The sequence below is a fragment of the Malaclemys terrapin genome, chromosome 5, assembly GCF_027887155.1.
Source record: "Malaclemys terrapin pileata isolate rMalTer1 chromosome 5, rMalTer1.hap1, whole genome shotgun sequence".
Taxonomy (NCBI): domain Eukaryota; kingdom Metazoa; phylum Chordata; order Testudines; family Emydidae; genus Malaclemys; species Malaclemys terrapin.
In genome coordinates this window covers 113,267,770-113,293,708 of record NC_071509.1, presented here as the reverse complement: position 1 = coordinate 113,293,708, position 25,939 = coordinate 113,267,770, and the positions used below count along the sequence as shown (strand labels likewise).

Here is a 25,939-nt window from a genome sequence, read left to right as displayed (position 1 = left end):
ACAAAGCTGTAAAAGAGGGGAAAGTTTTTTATTTTTAAATACAATATGTAAGTCAAAAACTTTGTCAAATAACTTTTTTAATATAACTTGTTATAGTTGTAGTACAACTTCATTGTAACACAAACGCACTAAGCCAGGCAAGACTTCATTTTAAACTGTTATAGTTTGCAGACCATTTCTCTGGCTCCCAGTAATCCATAAACAGCTTTTCCAGACAGTTGCAGTAAGGACTTATTCTTAGCTGCCTACATGACCACCTTTCCAGGAAGCTGCCTCAATAATGAAATCTTTGTCCCTCAGTTTTGTTGTTGAGAAAGAGGTGGGATAAAGGACAGAGTAGGGGGATTAAGGTCTATGGGAACAGAATGCTAGAAAAAGACTAGTAGGGGAAGTCGTGTGCCTCAAGAGGTTGGACTGATAGCTCTGCTGATTTAGGACTAGAAATACACCACCAGGATTGATTCAAGTCTCACTGCTGGTTCCAAATATAAATATGGCAAATTCTAAGAACCTAGGTAAGCAGACTTGGAGGAAAACCAGAAGTAAAAATACTGATTTCTGTCAGGATTCACAGGATGAAATTGGCCCCTTATTGCCTGTCTAGGCTCCAGGCAGAGAGTTGGAAGGGCTGTTTCAGGAAAACCTTGAAGCTGCACTACAAAAAGATGGTATTTTCAAAACTGTCAAGTGATTTAGGATCACAAGACTCTCCATGGGACGTGCTCCTAAGGTGCATCATCGCTTTTGAAAATCCTACTAAGTCTATAAGAGATGCAAAAAAGTTTAAGGCTATCTCTGTGTACAAAACAATACATGATTTTAGAGGATTTCAGAGGGTTCTACAGATGATAAGCTCCCTCTGTTTTACTTGTTTGGACAGCACAATGGAAACCTAATTGTTGGATCCCATAGATCATGAGTCGGCAACCTTTCAGAAGTGGAGTGCCAAGTCTTCATTTATTCACTGTAATTTAAGTTTTCATGTGCCAGTAATACACTTTACATTTACAGGGGCCGGCAGATGGAACCCCATACTGGCAGCGGCTGAGCGGGCCGGCGGCTGCTGTCGGCCCAGGGTTCCATCCATCCAGGCCGGCAGTGGGCTGAGCGGGGCCGGCGGTCGGGACCCCAGGCCGCTCAGCCCGCTGCTGGTCTGGGGTTCCATCCGCCGGCCCCTGCCAGGTGGTAGTCGAAGTCTGGAACGAGAAAGTAGCAGTGCAATAAGCAGCTTCTTATTGTAGACTGTGGAGCTCCTATTCATATAGCCTCTCTGGCTCAATTTTCCTTCATCTGCTTAAAAATATTTGAGGGGTGTGTGAGAGAGTGACTGAATATAAATAGAGGAAGCTGATGGAGTTTAGCATAATTTTTCTCCCATTTCTTAAAGTGATGCATGTTGAATAGCGAATTGGTCTAACATTTTTTTGTTTTTGATTTGTTTAGGGCTGTCTGGGGCTGGAAAGACCACAGTTAGCATGGCATTGGAGGAGTATTTAGTGTGCCATGATATTCCATGCTACACGTTGGATGGTGACAATATTCGCCAAGGCCTTAATAAGAATCTGGGCTTCAGTCCGGAAGACAGGGAAGAAAATGTCCGACGTATTGCTGAGGTTGCTAAGTTGTTTGCAGATGCTGGTCTGGTGTGCATCGCTAGTTTTATCTCTCCTTATACCCAGGTAAGCATACTGCCCTGATACATATTTATGGTGCTACAGGATGCAATAGTTTTGCTGTGCCACGAATATGTTCATATCACCAGTCTCCCTGGAGAAAACACATGTAAAATATAAGTTAGTGTCATTCAAGGAAAATTTTTGAGCTCTAGGAATCCTCCATTTAGCTTCTCTCCAGTTGATAAATATAATTTAAAATTTTAGTATGTAAGCTTGAATTTCCTTTGAGTTGCCTTAGAGATACAACTGTAGGTGACATCTCATGAATTTCCTAGACAAGTTGAACTTTTTTCAGTATTAGTGCAGTCCCTGCTTCTACTAAATTTAAAATGGTAGCTGTCTTTCAGTGTAATTTTGTCACAGCTGAGAGATACAATTTGGTATTAGGACAAGGGGGGAATGGAGAAAAGACAAACCAAAATGTCAGTGTTTTTTTCACTTGTCCAGGTTAGAGCCATCTGGATTTCTTTGTTTTTTTAAATACCGAGAAGGTGGAGAATATGCTTCATCTGGAAAACATAATTCGACTGTTAAAACCTCCCCCCCACCCCCAAAATATACAGCATGGTCTTTACTTCCCTAAATTGTGCCTAAATTGTGCAAGAAAAATATGCAGTTGAGCTTGCAAAATGGGTAACTGTGTTCGACTTGTTCAATTTGTTGTTGTATGCAGTTTTGAATGTGTATTTAGATGTGGCTTTTTGGAAATACAGCCTAAATGTGTGTGTACATTTTGTACTGTTAAGAATTTTTCATTATGTGTGTGGAGATGTACTACTCAGTGAACGAAGGGGAGAGAGTTGGCGAATGGACACCAGGAAGCATCTTTTAAAATAGTTTTTATGCATGAGGTCTATAGTATGACAGTTTCAAAGTGAGAATTACCTCAGTATTTCTTTGGGTATTGCGGTGCAAACTATTCTTTAAAGAATAGTTTGGAGAGTTCAGGATTCTGCAGCAGGCCAGAAGTTCTAGAGATGAGAAAAATACACAACAGTGCATACCCAACAAGTGTATTTGGTTAGGGATCAAGAAATCTATGTTTAATATTTTAATGAATTGCTTTTTTAATGATGGCTAATGATTGGGAATTTTGTGACTAATAGTATGCTCTGAGCAAGACCATGTTTGTAAAATGTGTATGTGGTATTTGGGGCTGCACAAGCCTAGTCAGGTTGATGCATGCAGAAGGAAGTTTGTGTTCAGTGGAAACCCCCCCCCAAAAAAGGGGGGTGGGGGGTTGAGAAGAGTTGAAGGATTCATGGGCAGTAAGCCACATCCCTTCATGGCGTCAATGAGATGGGGTAGATGTATTATTCTCAATGGGGGGGTAACGCCTAATATTTGGGGGTGGGGGTGAATAGGAAATAGAATATCCCATTGTACATATGACTTAGGTATAAAAATCCAGTTCTGTATAAACTACCTCTGAATTTGGTGTCAATTTTACTATGCAGAAAGCAGCAGACCCACTAATGATATGTAGTTTGTACTTTATGAAAAGAACATATCTATTCCCCCCCATTTTGTGATCGCAATCATAGAATATCAAGGTTGGAAGGGACCTCAGGAGATCATCTAGTCCAACCCCCTGCTCAAAGAAGGACCAATTCCCAGACAGATTTTTGCCCCAGATCCCTAAATGGCCCCCTCAAGGATTGAACTCATAGCCCTGGGTTTAGCAGGCCAATGCTCAAACCACTGAGCTATCCCTCCTCCCTTATCTTAAATAAGCTAATGTTCTACAAATATTCTTCTTTAATTATTTTTTTCTGATTCAAAATTCTATTTAAAATCTGTTGTTTCTTTCCCCCTTCCGCCCTCCCTGTTCAGGATCGGAGCAATGCCAGGCAGATTCATGAAGGTGCAAGTTTGCCTTTTTTTGAAGTATTCGTGGATGCTCCACTGCATGTCTGTGAAAAGAGGGATGTCAAAGGACTCTACAAAAAAGCCCGGGCTGGAGAAATTAAAGGTGAATCTAAGTATAGTCACATCTTTTCCATGCTAAACTTTGATGTTGTAATGATTGGCTCTATAGACAAATAAATAAATGGTACACTCCAGGCCACATTTCATTAAGGTGCATTTTGGTCCAGTGAATAGACACTGGGCTTAGACTAAAAAACCTGATTTCTATTCCCTGCTCTGCTGTAAGCCTGCTGTGTAACCTTGGGCAAGTTGCTTTGTCTCTCTGTGACTGTTTCCCCTCCCACCCTTTACCTATCTTCTCTATTTAGATTATAAGCTCCTTGGAGCAGGAACAGTTTTTCCACTCTGTATTTGTACAGTGCCAACCACCATGGGGCCCTGATCTAGTTTCCATGTGTACTGTAATGTTCATAATGGCCTGCCAAAAAAGTAATGGAAAAGAAGTACATTCACAATCCTTCCTTCTGTAAAGCTGCATCGTGAAGAACGCTTTTACAAATTTATTTTTGTGGTGTTGAAGAAGCTATGGTTGTGTGCTGATGCCCTGTTGCATTTTAATACCACAAATAAGCCCCACTAGAAAAAATTTACAAAGCTGGAAATCATATCCTAATGTCAGCAATTTTGTTTAAGGATAACCGCATAGAAGTGCCTTTTTGCTGGATAGTAGTCCTGCAACTTGTAGTGGTTAGCAATAGTCATTCTGCCTGTATTTGGAAGCAAAACAGTGTTGTACAGTATCCGCTTCAGCTACTCGATCTCATAGACTTTAAGGGCAGAAGGGACCATCATGATCGTCTAGTCTGACCTCCTGCACATTGCAGGCCACAAAACCTGCAATAGGCCCATAACCTCTTGCTGAGTTACTGAAATCTTGATTTAAATACTTCGTTACAGAGAATCCACTATCTTTTTCTCTAGAGAAGATGAAGCTAGTGAATCAAAGACTGCTTAATGCATATCTGGATTTCCTTGGAGGTGATTGTGGGATTGCCTCCCTGGATGGGAGGCATGATAGCATGATTGGTTAGAAGCTCCTCTGTTTCAGACTAGCATGTTAAGTAGAAAGGGCAGAGAAAATGATATGGCGTCTGATTTGGGATGTAAATACAGTCTTTAGGCGTGTAATAGCCATGTATAGCAGGCTTTATTAGCTCACTTAACTACTTCAACTCTATTAGCCATACCAATGTGCCAGAAAAAACACTCTGATGTTTTGCCCTTTAGAGTTCTGCCTGTTGAATCAAAAACTCGTTAACCAGTCTTGCGTGCAGATAAGCAAAATATGTAAAGATTATTTAACAATGCATTCCATATCAAAGCAATTACAGCAAGGACAGCCAAAAGGGTGTCTAACTAGTAACTCAAGATTGTTGCACATTGTGCTTTTGCTTCCTTCTTCCTCATCCATGGTATATTCTGTTACTTACTGTAGAAGGGTGCATTTAGAAAGATAATAAAGGGTCTCATTTTAAAAAAAATAAGCCATACAAAATTGTGTCAAAGAAGTTAAAACTACATACTCTGCCATACTGTGTGTCTGCCTACAGCCAATCAGCTACAGTCGAATAATATAAGAACCAGTCTGAAGTATGGAGGAATTTTCAGTTCTGTCTTCTGTCATGCAGGTTTTACTGGCATTGACTCGGAGTATGAAAAGCCTGAGGCCCCAGAACTAGTGCTGAAAACTGATTCCTGTGACGTGAATGATTGCATTCAACAAGTAGTGGAACTTCTTCAAGAAAGGGTAAGGAGATGTGGTGGTGTCTTCTGATATTGATTTAAATTTTGATTTAAACTTATCTCCAAATTCAAATTCTTTTAAAAATAAGTTTTATAAAACTAAAGAGCAATAAATTTTTTCCCCACAATTAAAAAAAACCCCCACTGTAAACATTTGTCTTTAAAAACACCCTGCTGCGTCTTAAAAACAAATGTCGTAGCAGTAAGAACCTGAAAATGGAAATACACTGCAAACAAAAATGAAACTTAATTATTTTCATTGTCCAAGCTGAGAGATGCAAAAAGTGAGAAGCTCTGATGCCTCACAACTTGTTCATCGGTAATATCATGGTAAAGTGCATATAGCTACTTTATATATAAAGTTACGAACATAAACTGAAATCATGGCTGAAGAGTATCTCCCAGTTAAGTCTGGGGAGTGGTTAAACCAGTTTCTCAAAGACAAAGGGCAAGTTGATGCCCCAGCCAAGTGTCAACAAAGCTAATGAGCCATTACCTACAAAGTAGCCATTATTTACAAAAAAGTGGGGCAGGGACAAAGACTTGCGTCTTAGCACAGAAACAGCATGGAGATTTTTTCCTCCTGAGACTGGGCAGTCTCCTAGTTTTCGACTGAAAAAGTTTTTAAAAGAGGAACAGGGGCAAACACCCCAAGGGACCCCTCTGTCCCCCATCTGTCTCTGGCATGGCACCTAAAAAGACAGAGGAAAACAGCCATTGGACTCTGGAGGGGATGGGAGGGGGTGTGGGTCCTGACCTGAAGAGTTTGGTTAGTAATCTTGCTGGAAGCGTGTGGTGAGAAATTTTGCTTGAATCTAATATACTTTGTTAGGCACCAGTAAGCGTTTTATCTTGATGTTTCGTGTAACCATTTCTGACTTTTATGCCTCATTACATGTACTCACTTAAAATCTCTCTCTTTGTAGTTAATATACTTGTTTTATCTAATCCAGTGTGTTTAAGTTGAGGGTCTGGGTAACTATTTAAGTTAATAAGCTGGTACATTATTCCCTTAAAAGAATAATTGACTTAATACATTTGAACAGTCCGAGAGAGAGCTGGGCAGTACAGGACATACATTTTGGGGGAGGGGAGGGGGAATCTGGGACTGGGGGTGTGATGTGGTTACCCTGCAGTATAACCAAGGATGGTGAGAGCCAGAGTGTAACTGGCAGGCTGCAGTTACACACAGGATGTGACTTGCTGTGTTGGAATGACCAAGGTGGGAGCTACTTCAGCAAGCCATTGTAAGGCACCCAAGGTCGCAGAGCAAGGGTGACACAGCCCCTCACTGGTCTGAATTTTACCCCAGTATGTCACATAAAGCCACCCCTGTGACTGTAGCGTCTGAGCACCTCACAGTATTTAATGTATTTATTCTTGCAGCACCTCTGTAAGGTAGGGGCAGTGTTGTTATCTTTATTTTACAGAGTCTCTGTGTCTCAGATCCCCAAGTGACTGTGGCAGAGCAAGGAATTAAACCTAGGTCTCCAGAATGCCAGGGTAGCACCCTAACCATAGGCCATCATGTTCTGAATATTTTCATACAGGGAAGCATTACTTGCCATATATAGGATGCTAGTAATAACTTGATCACAGGATCTCTTGCACTTCCTAGTAGGAAAAGCCATCTCTGTTCTTAAAACTTCATAATTCAAGAGAGACGCAGCATGTGAGCCCATGTAACGAGCCTCCAGTTCTTTGCTTAGGGCATTGGGTCTGCTATGCTGAATAGGATTTGGCGTTTGTCTCAATTAAACAGGTTTACCTTGCCCCTAGCTTAGGCCATACTTTAGCACTTGCTAAGAAGAGTGAGAGTGAATAGCTATTCAGGGAAGGGCATGGGAGATGTTCTTGCCATTCCTTCCCTGAAGGACGAAGAGGGTGAATCCATAAGGGATGTGAGTGTTGCTGTGCCAAAGACTGTCTACACTACATCATTTACAGTGGCGCATCAGTAGTGCTTCTGGTGAAGACCCTCTTAGCTGATGGGACAGAACTCTTCCATTGGCTTAACTCCTGCCTCCACGAGAGGTGGTAGCTATGTTGGCAGAAGAGCGTCTCCCATTCACATAGCGCTGTCTACACCAGGGCTTAGGTCAGTATAATTTATGTCACTCAGGGGCGTGGATTATTCACACCGCTGAGTGATGTAAGTTATACTGAAGTAATTTGTAGTGTAGACATAGCCCTAGTCTCAAGTGAATTATGTCTTCTTTAAGAATCTATTAGGAGTAGTATTTTACCTGTAATAAGCATGTGGATTTTCTTCTTTAGCAATCCATTAGGACAGGCAGAGGAAAAGCAGCAGAGGGAAGACAGGATTAAAAAAATTGATTTTGTTTAAAATAGCTATGGAGCAATCCTTATGCAAAATGTTAGTATTTCTTGAATTTCAGATGACCAATTTTTTGAACGGAAACAAGCAACTTTGATGTCTTCCTGAAATCTGTGCTAAATGCATACATAATTCTCTTGACTCCACCACCTCAGCCAAGCTTCACAATCATCATTGCAGTGTATAGTACTAAATTGTTTGTTTAAAACTTATACTGTGTATATGTGTGTGTGTATATGTGTGTGTGTGTGTGTGTGTGTGTGTGTACACACACACACGCACACGTCTTTTGTATAGCGAAAAAAATTTCCCTGGAACGTAACCCCCCCATTTACATTAATTCTTATGGGGAAATTGGATTCACTTAACATTTTTTCGCTTAAAGTTGCATTTTTCAGGAACATAACTACAACGTTAAGCAAGGAGTTACTGTACAGGTACAGTCCTCCACTAGGCATGGAGAGCCACAAATAGGAGTCGAACAGGGGTTCTCAAACTGGAGGTCGGGACCCCTCGGGGGTCATGAGGTTATTATCTGGGAGGTCGTGAGCTGTCAGCCTCCACCCAAACCACGCTTTGCCTCCAGCATTTATTGGTGTTTTAAATTAAAAACACTTGTTTATATATTTAAAGGGGGGGGGGGTCGCACTCAGAGGCTTGCTATGTGAAAGGGTCACCAGTACAATAGTTTGAGAACCACTGAAGTAGAGGGAGAAGATGAGTTTCAGACTAAGAGTTGAATTATGGAGATGCACAAAAAGATGGAATGTGGTAGTGAAATAGCAGAAGATCTTAGTTCTTGCTGGGTTTGGTTCATATTCTCTTTGGTGATATAGCTGTAGTAACTGAAGAAATAGCATCCGTGGGATTCAGGAAGGAGAGTTGATGAGAAATTGACTCTGAAATGGGACTGTGTGCATGTAGAGGGGGAAGAAGATACAAAATACATCCCCAGGGGCTCCTGGGAGAAAAGGAGTGAGGGAGACTAGAGAATAAGGAAGTACGGGACAGAAGTGAGAAATCAAAGGGGGTTTTGAAGAAACCTTACTGGAAATCAGAAGAGAGGAGGGAAAGAAAGGACTTAGGGGACAGATGAAATGTAGGAATTTGGGTTTCTTTTGGTTATAGGCTTGTAGGGCTCAGGCTAAGGGGCTATTTAATTGTGGTTTAGATGTTCCGGCTCAGGCTTCCATCCGAGATCTGGGTCCTAGAGCCCAGGCTCCAGCCAGAGTCCAAACATGTACACCACAATTAAATAGTGCCTGAGACAGCTACCATGGGCTAGCTGCAGGTTTTTAACTGCAGTGTAGACATACCTGAAAGGTGCTTAATTTTACCAGCGATATTGTTGCTAGCTATTTTTCTTTTGTTTATTGTTTAGGGCTAATTATTTTCCATTCCCTTCATTTGCTTAGTTACACATGGTCCCATAATCTGTTCTGAGGAAATTCTCCTAGCTGGCACACTTTCCAGGATGTGACATCCTAGATTCTGTCAGTCTTAAAAAACACATTGTGTATGAAACACCGTCCCCTGTAGTGTTTTATACATTTCACAACAAAGAACAGCTATTAAGACAAAATCAATCAAATAAGATCCAAGCACTATGTCAGGGCTATGCCAAAAGCCTTGACAAATAAAAAAGGTATTAGCCTTTATTTAAAAAAACACCCCCCCCCCCCAAAAAAAAAATCCAAACAAACAAACTTATGGTAGCTGTGAGGTTCAGGATATTACAATAACTGTGAACTAAGGAAACCAAGATGTGGGCAGAGTCTGAATCACCAGAGCCTTCAGAACTCAAAGCCCCATACTCTCCATTCCACTTGTGTCAAAAGCTCAGCAAGATACTTGTGTCTGGGTCTCCTTTAAACAAAAATGTGTAAGTCAGTATACATGCCAAGAGATTGCCTACTTTGTATTGGCTATAAGTAGGAAGAATTCCTCTCTTCCTATATTCGGCATTGATAAAGTGCTGTCACACTTGAAATGAGCTCTGGTTTTGCGTAGCCTGAAATAGTGTTTTATAGAAATATAGCTTCTGTGTCTGAAAGACATGCATTTATGGTTGTCTATTCAGCAAACCAGAGGAAAAGCTTCTGTCTCTAGCAACATCCATGAGATGGTTAAAAAATGGCTTTGTGTCTCCTGTAATCTAAGTTTGGTTTTATCATATTACTGTAAAATTAGAGTAACTTCATTAAATTTACTGGAGTGGCTCCTGATCTGTAGAATTGTAACAGAGCAGAATTTGGAGCTATATCTTCTGGCTTTTTTTTGTCTTTTGGCAAAATACTTTTGTCTTCTATGCTTTTCTGTATTTTATCTAGTTTTGGTGATAGTTACTTTCTTATAATTTACACAATCTGTGGTGCCTAGAACCTCATTGCTACTCATCAGCCAGTTTCTCAGTAGTGTTTCTAAAAAGAAGCTATTTGTCAATAGGTCTCCCTCAAATTTCGTATTGATCATAGTTTCACCTCCTCTGAGTCAGCAATACCATGCAGTCAAGTATCAGAGGGGTAGCCATGTTAGTCTGAATCTGTAAAAAGCAACAGAGGGTCCTGTGGCATCTTTAAGACTAATACAAGTATTAGGAGCATAAGCTTTCGTGGGTAAGAACCTCACTTCTTCAGATGACTTGCATCTGAAGAAGTGAGGTTCTTACCCACAAAAGCTTATGCTCCCAATACTTCTGTTAGTCTTAAAGGTGCCACAATACCATGCAGGACATACACTGCCCATCCTATGAACGATAACCAGTAATCTGCCGGTATATAAAATGTATAAAATACACGTTTAAATTGCAGTGGTGTCACTGAGTCTTCTGCTGGGAAAGGATGATATTAGGCCACGCTTTGGGCAGTGACCACCTCTTTCAGCAAAATAAAGGACAACTATGTGTGGCATTCCAGGGGTTAATTTTGATTAAAGAATATGTAATTTCATATATTTTTAGTTAGACAGTAATATAGTGGTATTAAGAAATAGGTGACGGAGGGTTAATATTGAAATTGAAACAAAGGCCAAGGAAACCTCTGGGTGATTTCTTAGAGTTCAAATTAGGGTTGGTTCTATTCTCATGCAGTGCACTCCTTTTAGAAGAATCACATACATCCCAGATGATTCAATTCTTATAAGTGGTTGATTTTTACAATGGGAATTGCAAAGTGTAGATGAAATCAACTTGTTTTAGACCACCATTTTTTTTTAATTCAATTGAGAAACGTCTCATTTACCGTAAGTAACTTCTTTAGACTTTAAACATATTAAACATGGAACAGAACCATACCAACATTCTAAGGCCTTGTCTACACTACGAGAGTAGTTCGATTTTACTTAAATCGAATTTTTGGAATCGATATTGCAAAGTCGAACGTGTGTGTCCACACTAAGGACAGTAATTCGACTTTGTGAGTCCACACTAACGGGGAAAGCGTCGACATTGGAAGCTGTGCACTGTGGGCAGCTATCCCACAGTTCCCGGAGTCCCCGCTGCCCATTGGAATTCTGGGTGGAGCCGCAAATGCCTTCTGGGTAAAAAAAATGTGTCCAGGGTGCTTTTGGGTAACTGTCGTCATCCGTCCATCACTCCCGCCCTCCCTCCCTGAAAGCGCCGGCGGGAAATCAGTTCGCGCACTTTTCTAGTCAGTGACAGCGCGGACGCCACAGCACTGCGAGCATGGAGCACACTGCGACCATCGCTGCAGTTGTGGCCGCTCTCAACGCCTCGCAGCTTATCATACACCTTTCTCTGAGGCAGATGCAGATAAGTCAGGCGAGGAGGCTACATCACCGCGGTGATGGCCTGAAGTCTGAGAGTAGCACAGACCTCTCAGAAAGCAGGGGACCCAGCGCCGAGGACATCACGGTCGCAATGGGTCATGTTGATGCCGTGGAACGGCGATTCTGGGCACGGGAAACAAGCACTGAGTGGTGGGACCGCATAGTGCTGCAGGTCTGGGATGAATCCCAGTGGCTGAGAAACTTTCGCATGCGGAAGGGAACTTTCCTGGAACTTTGTGAGTTGCTGTCCCCTGCCCTGAAGCGCAATGACACCCGGATGCGAGTAGCCCTGACTGTCCAGAAGCGAGTGGCCATAGCCCTCTGGAAGCTTGCAACGCCAGACAGCTACCGGTCAGTCGCGAACCAGTTTGGGGTGGGCAAATCTACTGTGGGGGTTGTTGTGATGCAAGTAGCCAAGGCAATCGTTGATGTACTGCTGCCAAAGGTAGTGACCCTGGGAAACGTGGAGGCGATCATAGATGGCTTCGCAGCGATGGGATTCCCAAACTGCGGTGGGGCCATAGATGGAACTCACATCCCTATCCTGGCACCGGACCACCAGGCCAGCCAGTACATTAATAGAAAGGGCTACTTTTCCATGGTGCTGCAAGCACTGGTGGACCACAGGGGACGTTTTACCAACATCTACGTCGGATGGCCGGGCAAGGTTCATGACGCTCGTGTTTTCAGGAACTCTGGTCTGTTTAGACGGCTGCAGCAAGGTATTTACTTCCCGGACCACAAAATAACTGTTGGGGATGTGGAGATGCCTATAGTCATCCTCGGGGACCCAGCCTACCCGCTAATGCCCTGGCTCATGAAGCCCTATACTGGCGCCCTGGACAGTGAAAAAGAACTCTTCAACTACTGGCTGAGCAAGTGCAGAATGGTGGTGGAGTGTGCTTTTGGACGTCTCAAGGGGAGATGGAGAAGCTTGCTGACTCGCTGTGATCTCAGCGAAACCAATATCCCCATTGTTATAGCAGCTTGCTGTGTGCTCCACAATCTCTGTGAGAGCAAGGGGGAGACCTTTATGGCGGGGTGGGAGGTTGAGGAAAATAGCCTGGCTTCTGATTACGCACAGCCAGACAGCCGGGCGATTAGAAGAGACCAGCGGGACGCGCTGTGCATCCGGGAGGCTTTGAAAGCTAGGTTCCTGAGTGAGCAGGGTAACCTGTGACTGTAAAGTTTGTGTACAGAGAAGCCGAACCTGCCCCCGTTTCTTTACCCAGTTAATGTTGACTATCCTCTCCAGTTACATACCCCCTTCTCCCCCCCTTCCAACACACGTTTCGAAATAAAATCAGTTCTACTTTGTTAATGAACACCGTTTTCTTTACTACTGTTTTCGCGGGAATTTTTTAAAACTGGGACGCGGATTGTGGTGCGGAGCAGGTGTAGTGTAGTGACGCAAAGAAAGCTTCTAAACTCAAGGATTGACAGGCTCCGCTGTGGTGGGCTGGTTCTTTCAACGGAGCCTGTCACCCCTCCTGATCGGGACTGTGTGTATGGGGGGGCTATGTGACTTTGTGGCAGGGGGAGGACGGTTACAGATCTCCTGCTGTGTGGCTCTGTGATCCTGCATAAGGACCGCCGCTTAAGATCTGTAACTGCCCTCCCCCGCCACAAAGTCACAGAGCAACCCACCCCCCACTACAGAACATGAAAACCACCTCCCAGACTGACCAGGGCAACTAGTCACTGCACTGTGTATGTGCCCTGCTGCTGTACCTGCCCCCGCCTATGTACCCTGCCAAAGGTGACTGTCCTGTCCAATTACCATCCCCCTTTCCCCCCCTCCTCCAAAAGAACATGATGGAAACATTAGTTAACAGAAACATATTTTTTATTATCAACTACACATGGAACTGGGAGGTGAAACTTGGACGGGGGCTTGTGTCAGGCGGGAAGGAAAGAACTTGTCAAATTTTGGGGAATGAGAGCCTTCTGCTACTAGAGCTCTCTGCAGGGGTGGAGTGAGAGTTTGCGTGGACTCTGCCGCCTCTCCTTCTGTGCACTTTGGGTGAGGGGGGTATGGGACTTGGTGGTGGGGGAGGGCGGTTAGAGATGGACTGCAGTGGGGCTCTGTCCTCCTGCCTCCGTTCCTGCAGAACATCCACAAGGCGCCGGAGCGTGTCCGTTTGCTCCCTCAGTAGTCCAAGCAGGGTTTGAGTCGCCTGCTGGTCTTCCTGCCGCCACCTCTCCTCCCGATCCATGTTTGCTTGCTGCATTTGGGACAAGTTCTCCCGCCACTGGGTCTGCTGTGCTGCCTGGGCTCGGGAGCAGGCCATAAGCTCTGAGAACATGTCCTCCCGTGTCCTCTTCTTCCTATGCCTAATCCTCGCTAGCCTCTGGGAGTGTGATGCCAGGCTAGGTTGTGAGACAGTCGCAGATGGGGCTGTGGGAATGGGAAAAAGGGAGTGAATTCCTCAGAAAGATAAATGTAGTTGTGAACAAAGAACATAGTCTTTCTCTGTGAACAAGACCATGCACAGCACCTATCACATGCGCACTCAGCACAAGGTCGAATTCTCGGCCTTCGCATTCAGTGCCTGGGGTCTTGCACAGCACATTTGAGAACCGTGTCAGGACAACGGAATTTCTGTTGCAGGCAGACATGGTAAGCCGTAGCTTAAAACTTTAATATTAGCAATGGCCTCATTTCACATTGAAATCAATGTCGGTCCCTGCTGCCAGCAATCCGGCAAGCAGGAACTCTGCTCCTGTCCCACACCCTCGCGGCTGTCCCCGGGAACGATCCCTTTCGGCTGCCCCTCTCCCGCCTCCACCGCGTGGCTGCAAACCAGCGGTTACAGTTCTGTAAAGGAACGGTAAAGCAGTCCCAACACTAACATTCCCCTACCAGATTCAAAGCAGGTCACCATGAGCGACATCACCCTCATGAGGATCTCTGACAGCGAGAAAGAGAGAATGCTCCGGGAAAGCCTCCAAAGACCAGGGCCGTATGCCGCCCTGCTGTGCAGAGCAATGATTCCCGAGTACTTGCTTGTCTCGTGGCGCGGCAACGTGTCGTACTACGGAGGACCCAATAAGGCCGCTCTCCCCAGGAACCTAATGCAACGGATTTCCAATTACCTCCAGGAGAGCTTCCTCGAGATGTCACAGGAGGATTTCTGCTCCATCCCCGGACATATAGACCGCATTTTACTCTAGCTGCTGTAGCAGTGACTAAACAGTAGAGCGGCTTGGGCAGGACAATCATGCAAAACTGGACATTGCTAGATTTTTTTTTCAATAGTTGCACTGCCCATGACTGAACCGTTAAGCGCCTAGGGCAAACTAATCATGAGAAACCCATTTTTTTAATTGTTAATATTCCTGTTCTGTTAAAAATAAATGTTTAGATGTTTACAACACTTACTGGCTGATCCTTCCCCAGATTCTGTGTCCGGGGTAACGGCTGGGGACGGTTGGTAGGGGATCTCTGTAAGGGTGATGAAGAGATCCTGGCTGTCGGGGAAACCAGCGTTGTGAGTGCTGTCGACTGCCTCGTCCACCTCTTCTCCTTCCTCATCTTCCCCGTCCGCTAACATGTCCGAGGATCCGGCCGTGGACAATATCCCATCCTCCGAGTCCACGGTCACTGGTGGGGTAGTGGTGGCGGCCGCACCTAGGATGGAATGCAGTGCCTCGTAGAAACGGGATGTCTGGGGATGGGATCCGGAGCGTCCGTTTGCCTCTTTGGTCTTCTGGTAGCCTTGTCTCAGCTCCTTGATTTTCACGCGGCACTGCGTTGCATCCCGGCTGTATCCTCTCTCTGACATGTCTTTAGAGATCTTCTCGTAGATCTTTGCATTCCGTTTCTTGGAGCGCAGCTCGGAAAGCACGGACTCATCACCCCACACAGCGATGAGATCCAAGACTTCCCGATCAGTCCATGCTGGGGCCCTCTTTCTATTCTGAGATTGCACGGCCATCACTGCTGGAGAGCTCTGCATCATTGCCAGTGCTGCTGAGCTCGCCACAATGTCCAGACAGGAAATGAGATTCAAACTGGCCAGACAGGAAAAGGAATTCAAATTCAAATTTTCCCGGGGCTTTTCCTGTGTGGCTGTTCAGAGCATCCTAGCTCGTACTGCTGTCCAGAGCGTCAACAGAGTGGTGCACTGTGGGATAGCTCCCGGAGCTATTAGCGTCGATTTCCATCCACACCTAGCCTAATTCGACATGGCCATGTCGAATTTAGCGCTACTCCCCTCGTCGGGGAGGAGTACAGAAGTCGAATTAAAGAGACCTCTATATCGAACTAAATACCTTCGCGGTGTGGACGGGTGCAGGGTTAATTCGATGTAACGGCGCTAACTTCGACATAAACGCCTAGTTTAGACCAGGCCTAACTGAGCAAAATGCTGCTATTATTATTATTATCATCATCCTCATCACCACCAAATCATTTAGCTGATTCTTTTATTCAAAGCAATTATTAATACTGTACAGCATGTTATAACTCTGCAGAAAAGGAATTAGTAGAGCTATATAGCTCTTAAGGTAAAGATCCAAAGATATGCATTTTAAAAATTGCTCAAATAAACTGCAACAAACTTAACATATGAATGTGCACGGCCCTGACTTCTGTAGCATAAATACAAATGTGAAACAACAAAAAGAGTGTTTAACAGTATTGACTCATATTAATATTTATTTTGGAGTGTCACAATCTTTTGTCACTGTGAATGCACAGTGTGGGGTAAAAAAATACAGGAAAAAGATTATTACAGGATAGAACGCCATGTTTAAGTTGTATTACAAAAACAATTGCCTTGTGTCACTGTGTTTAGCCTGTGAGCGTTGCTGAAATACTGAACCGTGTGTTCTGTTAACTTGATGAGGAACACCAGTCACCCATAAGCAATGGAGAGTCACCCTGGGACATTCATGTAGGGATAATAGATCAGTGTCCACCTTGCTGCTGTATTTATTTGGAAGAAGAAATGGTTTAACATGATAAAATGAAGTATTGTTTTGTGATAGACCAATATTAAGGTGAGTTGAAAGCTATTTTCCTTTATGCTGAGGTCCACAGATTCATTACAACGGTACTGCAGCGTGCGGGCAGAACTAGATCTGTCAGTTACTGGCAACAGGAGAATGTCCCACTTTCTGAAATAACCTATGATTTTATCTGTCTCTGCAGCAGCCGATGGCTTAGTAAGACCTTCTTGTTGCAGCGCATTATTGAGGACCATTCCAAACTTCATTTCCAATGTTCAAACTAACACTTCAGGTCAATATATCCAGGGCTTTGTCCAGGGCTACATTAGGTTCTTGAAGAGATTGTCCCCTTAACTCCCCTTTCCTTTCTGCCCACCATTTCTTTTCTCCATTGTATAAGGCCAGAAAATTCCTGTGTGTGCAGTCAAAACATAACCTGGTATCTGTAATAAAGATAAATGTGGCTATTTTCCATGGTGGTCAGGGACTTGATATCTTCTATTTGGGGGGGAGATTTTTACCTTCTCATTATACAGCCCCTTTGTAGACAGCTACGTCCAGGCAGGCATTCTTTCAGTCCTTTCATTTGAGCATAAAATCACAGGTGGCATCAGTTTAACGAAAAAATATTATTAACTGTCCTCTGACAATATGTGCCTCAACATGGTTTCACAAGCAGTGTGAATATGGGTGGACTGTATTGCAAGTATGGTCTCTCTCTCAGCCTAAAAGTCACATAGTCGAAAGGCTTCTGTCTTGCTGGTTGTGGGGAATGGGATTCAGATCTATTTTAGGCAGATGTATGGAGTTTTGGTACATGAAGTCAGGTGCTCAGACAATCAGTTCCGAGTTATTGTGGTGTCATACAATAGGAAACTTTATGGAGAGCTGAGGTTATTCAGTCATTAGAAAAGTCTGCTTAAAATCCTGGCCCCTGCCAGTTCTAGAAAGGGATTTTTTGAAGTAGTCTGAAGTACAACAGGAGAAAATACCTCTTTGCACGTGGTTACTAGATCAGGGTCAGAAGTTGCTCTCTTTTGCCTCAGCACTATCTACAGATCTTTTAACTCACCCTAGCTGGAGTTAGACACTTAGTGCCGGCTCTGTCTGTTTGGGAGAAAAAGGACTACCTATAGCTTTGGTCATCTGAGGTCCCTGGACACTGTCTTGAGTGGTACGCTGCAGAGCTGTGAAAGAACTTCAGGAGCAATGTTGTCCGATTCCTAGTCTCAACAACCCACCAGAAGGCCACAACACAAATGAAGGCATCCGTCATTTACTTCAGATTGGAGCATTATGATCTGCTTCCCATCCTATTTCTAGGCTCAGAACCAGGGACAAGCAGAGTAGGACACTGAAACATCTAAAATTCATAATGAAGGCTTATCTTTAAAGCATTCTCATTTTTTCTGTCCTCAGATAATTCTGTTTTGCAGCTGGATGACCGCCTCTTTCTTCTCACAACTTAGATCATTTACTGTTTGATCTTGTGTATGGGTATGTCTACACTACGGGATTAATATGAATTTATATAATTCGAATTTTGGAAACAGATTGTATAAAGTCGAATGTATGCAGCCTCACTAAATACCAAGATGAGAGCAGCCCTCATAGTTGAGAAGCTAGTGGTGATAGCCCTGTGGAAGCTTGCAACGCCAGACAGCTACCGGTCAGTCGGGAATCAATTTGGAGTGGGCAAATCTACTGTGGGGGCTGCTGTGATGCAAGTAGCCAAAGTAATCACTGAGGTGCTGCTACGAAAGGTAGTGACTCTGGGAAATGTGCAGGTGATAGTGGATGGCTTTGCTGCAATGGGATTCCCTAACTGTGGTGGGGCGATAGATGGAACCCATATCCCTATCTTGGCACCGGAGCACCAGGGTACCCAGTACATAAACTGCAAGGGGTACTTTTCAATGGTGCGTCAAGCACTTGTGGATCACAAGGGACGTTTCACCAACATCAACGTGGGCTGGCCGGGATGGGTTCATGACGCTCACGTCTTCAGGAACACTAATCTGTTTAAACGGCTGCAGCAAGGGACTTACTTCCCGGACCAGAAAATAGCCGTTGGGTATGTTGAAATGCCAATAGTTATTCTTGGGGACCCAGCCTACCCCTTAATGCCATGGCTCATGAAGCCATACACAGGCAGCCTGGACAGGAGTCAGGAGATGTTCAACTACAGGCTGAGCAAGTGCAGAATGGTGGTAGGATGTGCATTTGGCCATTTAAAAGGTCGCTGGCGATCGTTACTGACTCGCTCAGACCTCAGGCAAACCAATATCCCCATTGTTATTTCTGCATGCTGTGTGCTCCACAATCTCTGTGAAAGTAAGGGGGAGACCTTTATGGTGGGGTGGGAGGCTGAGGCAAATCGCCTGGCTGCTGATTACGCGCGGCCAGACACCAGAGCGATTAGAAGAGCACACCAGGAAGCGCTGTGCATCAGAGAAGCTTTGAAAACCAGTTTCATGACTGGCCAGGCTACAGTGTGAAATTTCTGTTTGTTTCTCCTTCATGAAAACCCGCCCCCTTTATTGACTCATTCTCTGTAAGGAACCCACCCTCCCCCTTCCCCCAGCTTGCTTTCAAAGGAGATAAAGTCACTATCATTTAAAAATCATGTATTCTTTATTAATTGATTATAAACATAGGGAGAGAACCGACAAGGTAATCTGGGTGAGGTTTGGGAGGAGGATAGGAGGGAAGTAAAAGGCCACTGAAAAAAATTGCTTGGGCTGTCCACTGGGGTGGAATGGGAGGGTGTACGGAGCCTCTCTTTCCCCCCCCAACCCCCCCGCATTCTTACACGTCTGGGTGAGGAGGATATGGAACATAGTGAGGGGGGAGGGAGGTTATACAGTGGCTGCAGCGGCAGTCTGTTATCCTGCTGCCGTTCCTGAAGCTCCACCAGACGCCGGAGCATGTCCGTTTGATCACGCAGCAGCCCCAGTGTTGCAGCCTGCCACCTGTCATCTTGAGCGTCCCTCATGACGTCACGTTCACTGGCATCTTTCCTAAATTTAGATACCGTGTCCTTCCACTCATTCAAATGAACTCTTTCATTGCGGGTGCATTCCATTATTTCCATGAACATCTCGTCTCGCGTCTTCTTTCTCTGCTGCCTTATCTGAGTTTTTAAAATGAAACATTTTACAGAACAATGCTTATACTCTTTCATGGTGAACAACACTATTCACATTACATAGCACATGTGATTTCAGTACAAGGTCACATTTTCCATCTTAATATTGAGTGCCTGTGGCTTTGGTGTTAGAGATCACAGACGCAGGTCCGGGCAACAGAATTCAGCTTGCATGCGGCCATGGTAAGCCATTGTCTTTCGGATTCTGCGCCCTCCTTTCCCACATACCAAGCAAAGCCCGTTGACTACTGCGGTTTTCCTGTTAACCTTCAGCAGCAGAAAACAAACTAACCCCCCCCCCCCCATCCAATTCTCTGGGATGATCGCTTTATCCCTCCCCCAGCGTGGCTGATATCAGGGAAGGTCCCTGCAGAAACCAAATTAACCCCCCCGGCCACCTCTGTCCCCTTAATTAAATTCCCGTATTTCAACCAGGTTACCATGAGCAATATCACTCTCCTGAGGATTACACAGCGAGATAAAGAACGGATGTTGCTTGAATGCCAGCAAACACCGGGACCATATGCTGCCAGGCTTTGTCATGCAATACCAGATTACTTGCTGCAAGCATGGCGCGGTCAAGTGTCCTACCATGGAGGACAGAATAAGGCTGCACTGCCCAGAAACCTTGTGGCAAGGCTTTTGGAGTACCTCCAGGAGAGCTTCATGGAGATGTCCCTGGAGGATTTCCGCTCCATCCCCAGACACGTTAACAGACTTTTCCAGTAGCTGTACTGGCTGCGAATGCATCCCAAGTCCTCAGGGCAAAGTAATCATTAAAAACCCTTGTTTTTAAAACAAGTTTTATATTTTAAAAGGTAAAATCACCTGAGGTCCCTTCCATGGGGTTGTGGTCTTGGATACTGGGTTGGGAGGGTACTTCAGTCAGGCTGAGAAAAAGATCCTGGCTGTTGGGGAGAACGGAGTGCTGGGTGCTCTCTGCAAGCTCGTCGTCCTCCTCCTCCTCCTCTTCCCCGTCTGCAGAATCCTCAGGTGTAGCTGATGAGATTATCCCCGCCTCAGAATCCACGGTCAGAGGTGGGATAGTGGTGGCAGCCCCCGCTAGACGTAGAAGCGGCATGTCCGGGATCTGACCCGGAGCGACCGTTTGCCTGCTTTGTTTTTTGATAAGCTTGTCTGAGCTCCTTGACTTTCATGCAGCACTGATCTGAGTCCCTATTGTGGCCTCTCTCCATCATGTCCTTGGAGATTTTTTCAAAAGTTTAGGCATTTCGTCTTTTCGAACGAAGTTCTGCTAGCACTGAATCCTCTCCCCATATAGCTATCAGATCCAGTACTTCCCGTACGGTCCATGCTGGTGCTCTTTTTCGATTATCGGCCTGCATGGTTACCTGTGCTGATGAGCTGAGCTATCTGTGATCATCTGTGCTCTCCACGCTGGGCAAATAGGAAATGAAATTCAAATGTTCGTGGGGCTTTTCCTGACTACCTGGCCAGTGCATCCGAGTTCAGATTGCTGTCCAGAGCGGTCACAATGGTGCACTATGGGACAGCTCCAGGAGGCCAATACCATCAAATTGCGGCCACACTAACCCTAATTCGAAATGACAATATCGATTTTGGCGCTACTCCGCTCGTCGGGGTGGAGTACAGAAATCAATTTAAAGAGCCCTTTATTTCGAAATAAATGTCTTCGTTGTGTGGACGGGTGCAGGGTTAATTCAATTTAACACTGCTAAATCCGAATTAAAGTCATAGTGTAGACCAGGCCTGTGTTCCCTGTGTCTCAAGTCTCCCCACTGCCTGACGGGGAGGGAGTGTTTGAACTTAAGTCTCCCACCAATTGGGAGAGTGCCCTAAAACTGAGCTATGGGGTATTCTTCTGTGGGTCTCTCGCTCTCCCCTGTTAAAGCTGTTCTGTGTTGGTTAGTTAATTAGCCATTTGGAGCAGGACAATTGGACCTCCCCTCTCAGGAGAGCTAACCACCAAGCTCTCGTCTCGCACTCACACTGTCCTGAGAAGTGGGGGATAGCTGTTCAAACCCTCTCTCCTTACAGCTGAGGGAGGCCCTGAACCTGGGTGTCTCACCTTCTGAGTGAGTGCTCTAAGTAATAAGGGAGGCATCACCACCACCTGCTCTGGCATTTCTTGCAAAAAACTGCTAAGGTGCCTAACTCCAGGAGAGAAGCTGTGGATTTTAAGCAGGGGGAGGCACCTACCTACAACTTGGACTCAGGTGCCTAACTCCCAGAAAAGGGCAGAGCTTAGGACACACCCTTTTCCTTGCCATCTGCTACTGGCTATCTTAGATATCTCCCTTCCTAGTGTGCTAGTTTTTGTGGTTCCCATTCTTAGGTGCCTGTCTGTACCCGTTCATTGTATAGGGAGCCTAGGGTTAAATACTATGCCCAGTCTGTTCAGGCCTTTTCTTCAGGGCACTCTTCATTCACTGCATTGATGACTTTCAGCAAACCACAAAATAAAACAGTTCAGCAAAGTCAAACAGCTACCTCTCCTTTGACTCCAGGGCTTCTTGCCAGAGCTTCCCTGTTCCTGGCAACTCTTCCCTTGTCTTCCTGTCACAGGGGTTAATCTGCATCCTGGAGCCCCCGCTTGAAACTGAGCAACTTCAGTCTTTGCCTGATATGCACCTGATTCCTATAATCACCTAACCCCCCATCCCAGCTGGAGCTGATAATCCCCTCTACCAGACCCAAACACCTGTTCTTAATAGGTCTCTGGCTCAAAACAGGGCTGGTTGGGCCCCAGGCCTGTTGGCCCTTAGTGGGTCAAAAAACCATTACATATACCTGTCCAGTAACTCAGTATTCTTCTCCTACCCACTCTACATCCACATTACCCTATCTCATCCATTGGCAGATGGATGCCCACTTGCATAGTCTTCATTCCCACAACTGGTGAATGCAAAGAAGCAGATTTTTTGAAGGCATCTACCCAGTTCAGTCCAGCATCCACCCGCTGGAACACAATGATTAATTGAGGTCTCTGAGCACTGCTCCTTCCCTGGATAACAGACTTGTTCTGATCACGACAGTCGGTGTGTCTGAAAGAGTTTTCTGCACTGCTATTATGAAGGGGATTCTTCAGTTCTGGGCAGAGCAAACTTTCCTGTCTCTGTGCACTGCGAACTAAGGGGGATATGAACACCAAGAAGCCAGATTAGCAGGGTTGCTGCTGCACCCAGATATATATCTTCTCTTAAAGTCAGTTTGGTGAACTGATAGATCTCATTGCATCTGGAAACAGTAGACAAAGGGCCCTGTGACTGCTGTCTGTGTGTTGGATCTTTGGATGTCTCTATCTTACTAGAAGTCTGCTATTGAAAGACCATCCTCCATCTGCAACCAGACAGGTTTTTAATGAATTCTTGGTTGAAATGATTATTGCTCTCATGGAGTCCCAAAGAGATATTAACAAATAGAACTTCTTCTACTGGCTGGTGCAAAATGTACTCGCTAGTATGTGTTAAACTAGTGAAACATAGTTGTTTGCAACGTTGTTGTAATCATTTTAGTCCTAGGATAAGAGATAGACAAGGTAGGTGAGGTAATATCTTTTATTGGACCTATTGAAGAGGAGCTTTTTGTAGCTTGAAAGCGTGTACCTTCCACCAACACAAGTTGGTCCAATACAAGATATTACATTGTCATGAGTGGGCATTGCCCAGTAGGGCTTTCTTTGTAAAGAAAATAGGAACCTGAAAGCCAGCCCTTATGTACAGAAAGCCCTTAGTGAGGTCTGTAGGAATACTTTGCTGGAACTGAAGGATAAGGCTCTCTTTCTCACATGGCTCCTGGAAAATACATAGTTGTAAATATGTATAAACATATACAGAAATTCTGTATTATCTGTGCTATATTTTTGATTTTTACCTGTCTGTTTAGTGGAACAGAAATAGAATTCTGTTCTGTGAAGTACAGAATGTTCCTGGAGCTAGTGATCTAATGTCTATACCTTGATATTCAAAAATAAGAGTAAAGGGCACTCTGGATGGCCCCGTGTCATAAAATTGAATCATTACAGGCCCACATACATCTTTCAATATTCTTATATTAAGAAACTTAGGCCATTTTAAGCATAGGAGCCTAATATTTTCAATATCAACATAAAGCATGCATATATAATCTTGAATCCACTGCATTTTCATAATTTTAATATAAATTAGGGAAGCAATAGAGTGCATTTGACACACAATTGATTATACCCATCTTTTAGTAAATTTTGAATAATTTTACATAAAAGCTTCTTTCCTGTCTCATGCTCTCACCCAAATGTCCTCATTAGCCAATTCCTAGGCAGTCCCCACTGAATCCTTGAGACCTTTTCTTAGCTAACTATCTATCACAGAGGATGATTGGGTGGGACTTCTTTGGAGTAGTAAGTTACCTTATACCCAGCACTTTTTCTTAACTGAGTTATAGATTTCTAATGGTGTGGGAAGGACTTACCAGATAAAATGTAATGCACAGGAAGAAAGCTACTGAGCAGCTTCTTTCTAAATCTTCAGTGTGCCAGCACTGCGTACTCTGGGATATCAAAAAGATAAGCTAATGGAGCAAAGATCATTGGTGTTACCTTGAGGAGATTTGTAAGTGTGTAAGAATAAGATTGGCAGTCAATTTCAGTAGTAAGAGGGGGAGAGAATGACTTAATGGTCTTAATGAAATACATTGTTTTGCATCATAAGAATGACAGCTATATTTTGACTCAAATGAGGGGAAAAACACTGGTGAATTGGTTTAAAGAGACTTCTATCTAATTCCTAAAATATATGATTATTTTGATACTTTTATACTTCTAAATTGAATATTTGAACACACAACGCATTGTAAATACGTTCCACACCACTGTGGGCAGAGAAAAGCCTGCATCATCATAAAAAGTGCTCATAATATTAATTATGATGAAGAATTTCTATATACATGAAACTTCACTAATCTTCACACCATGTAGTCAACACACAAAGTGGATCTCTTCTGATATCTCTCTGCAAAATTGAACAGCACATATGGTATTTAAGTTGCATAAGTTTTCTTTATCTTTACGAAATATACAACAGTGTGTTGATGGGGTATGCTATTTGGTATAATTAAAACAAAACTGTAGTTGATCAAATGAATAAAATACAGGTATAATTGTTTTGAGTTAGTTAACTTGCTAATTTACAAACTTGCACTGAATCTCCCAGTCATTAATGAGATTCTACTGTGGTTTCTATTTTATCCAATGCTGCATTCTTTCAATGTATGCCATGTTGTCTATAACTTCTAGAAACAAGGATCGGGGAGGACTGATTTGCTAATAAAGAAAAGGTGTAGGAGTGAAACTCCCCCTCGACCCCGCTTCCTCTTAAGTTGCTTTGTTTTACAGAGTATGAGGTAACTTTGAAAACATAGATGCCTAATTTGAACCCACAGTGTATTTAAACAGATAATTACATGTTTAAAACCATTTGTGCATGCATAAAATATACATACATATGCATATATTGTGGTTTTAACTATGTTTGCAGCTTTGGCCTAAAATATGTTTACTGTTTGTCTAAATATTATTTTCACATGAAAAAACAAAGTATATTTAAAATGTTGATCCTTAATTGGAGAGGGCTCTAAGAGCACTTGTTTTCACCAAGGCTATTTAAAGCAGACAATATCATCAGTGTCATGTACCCAATTTGCTACCTGTCGTCCACCAAAACATTTAAAATAGCCAATGAACACTGATGTCTTTTTAATACTGTAAAATACTTGTGACTAATATGAATATATAGTGGTCACCATTAAGATCTTGACAGTTGTTGCACTGCAACTCTGACCTGTCTATGAGACTTTCAGTTTTCCCTGTACTTCGACTACTGCAGCAAATGCTATTCTAAGCTGAAAATATCAAAACTTTAATGGTAATTGCAGTACAGCAAATGTCTGTACTACTTCATTTTTAATATCTGGTTTTTGTGGGCTTAAATCCAAGTTAGTTGAATGACTGGTGTTAGAAGTGACTATCTATTGGTGTAAATTAGCTGAAGACTGACTGTTCCTTCCTTTAATAGTGTATGTTTTCTGCTACTATCTGATGTGCTTAATAAATTGCTTTTTAAATACAGTATGTATTCTCTTGAAATGCCTAGTTTTTATTTTTGTATTGATTTGGCATGTAATTATATAAATGTACAAAAAAAAACGGGAAATGCTTATAAGCATTGAGGGATGTTCAGTGCAACTTTATCAACCTAAAGTGGTCACTAGATGGCCTGCTAGCATAGCCTTTTTACTGAAATTTCATATGGTTTGAAGACATATGGATTCTTCTTGCTGCTGTTTTTAATCTAAAGTGATGTTTTAAATACTGTTTTTATATCTACCAGGAACACTAGATTTACTAAT

At 43.7% G+C, this 25,939-nt stretch overlaps 1 protein-coding gene across 2 annotated transcripts in view; it reads left to right on the top strand.

The window, feature by feature from the left end:
* The window catches only part of PAPSS1 (3'-phosphoadenosine 5'-phosphosulfate synthase 1), an 81,856-nt gene that overhangs the window by 17,601 nt on the left and 38,316 nt on the right, over positions 1 to 25,939 (top strand). For both annotated transcript variants that reach the window (XM_054030121.1, XM_054030122.1), the window contains exons 3-5: positions 1,444 to 1,679; positions 3,510 to 3,648; positions 5,234 to 5,352. In XM_054030121.1, the coding sequence (XP_053886096.1) occupies positions 1,444 to 1,679; positions 3,510 to 3,648; positions 5,234 to 5,352 (494 nt within the window). The remainder of the gene's footprint in view (positions 1 to 1,443; positions 1,680 to 3,509; positions 3,649 to 5,233; positions 5,353 to 25,939) is intronic.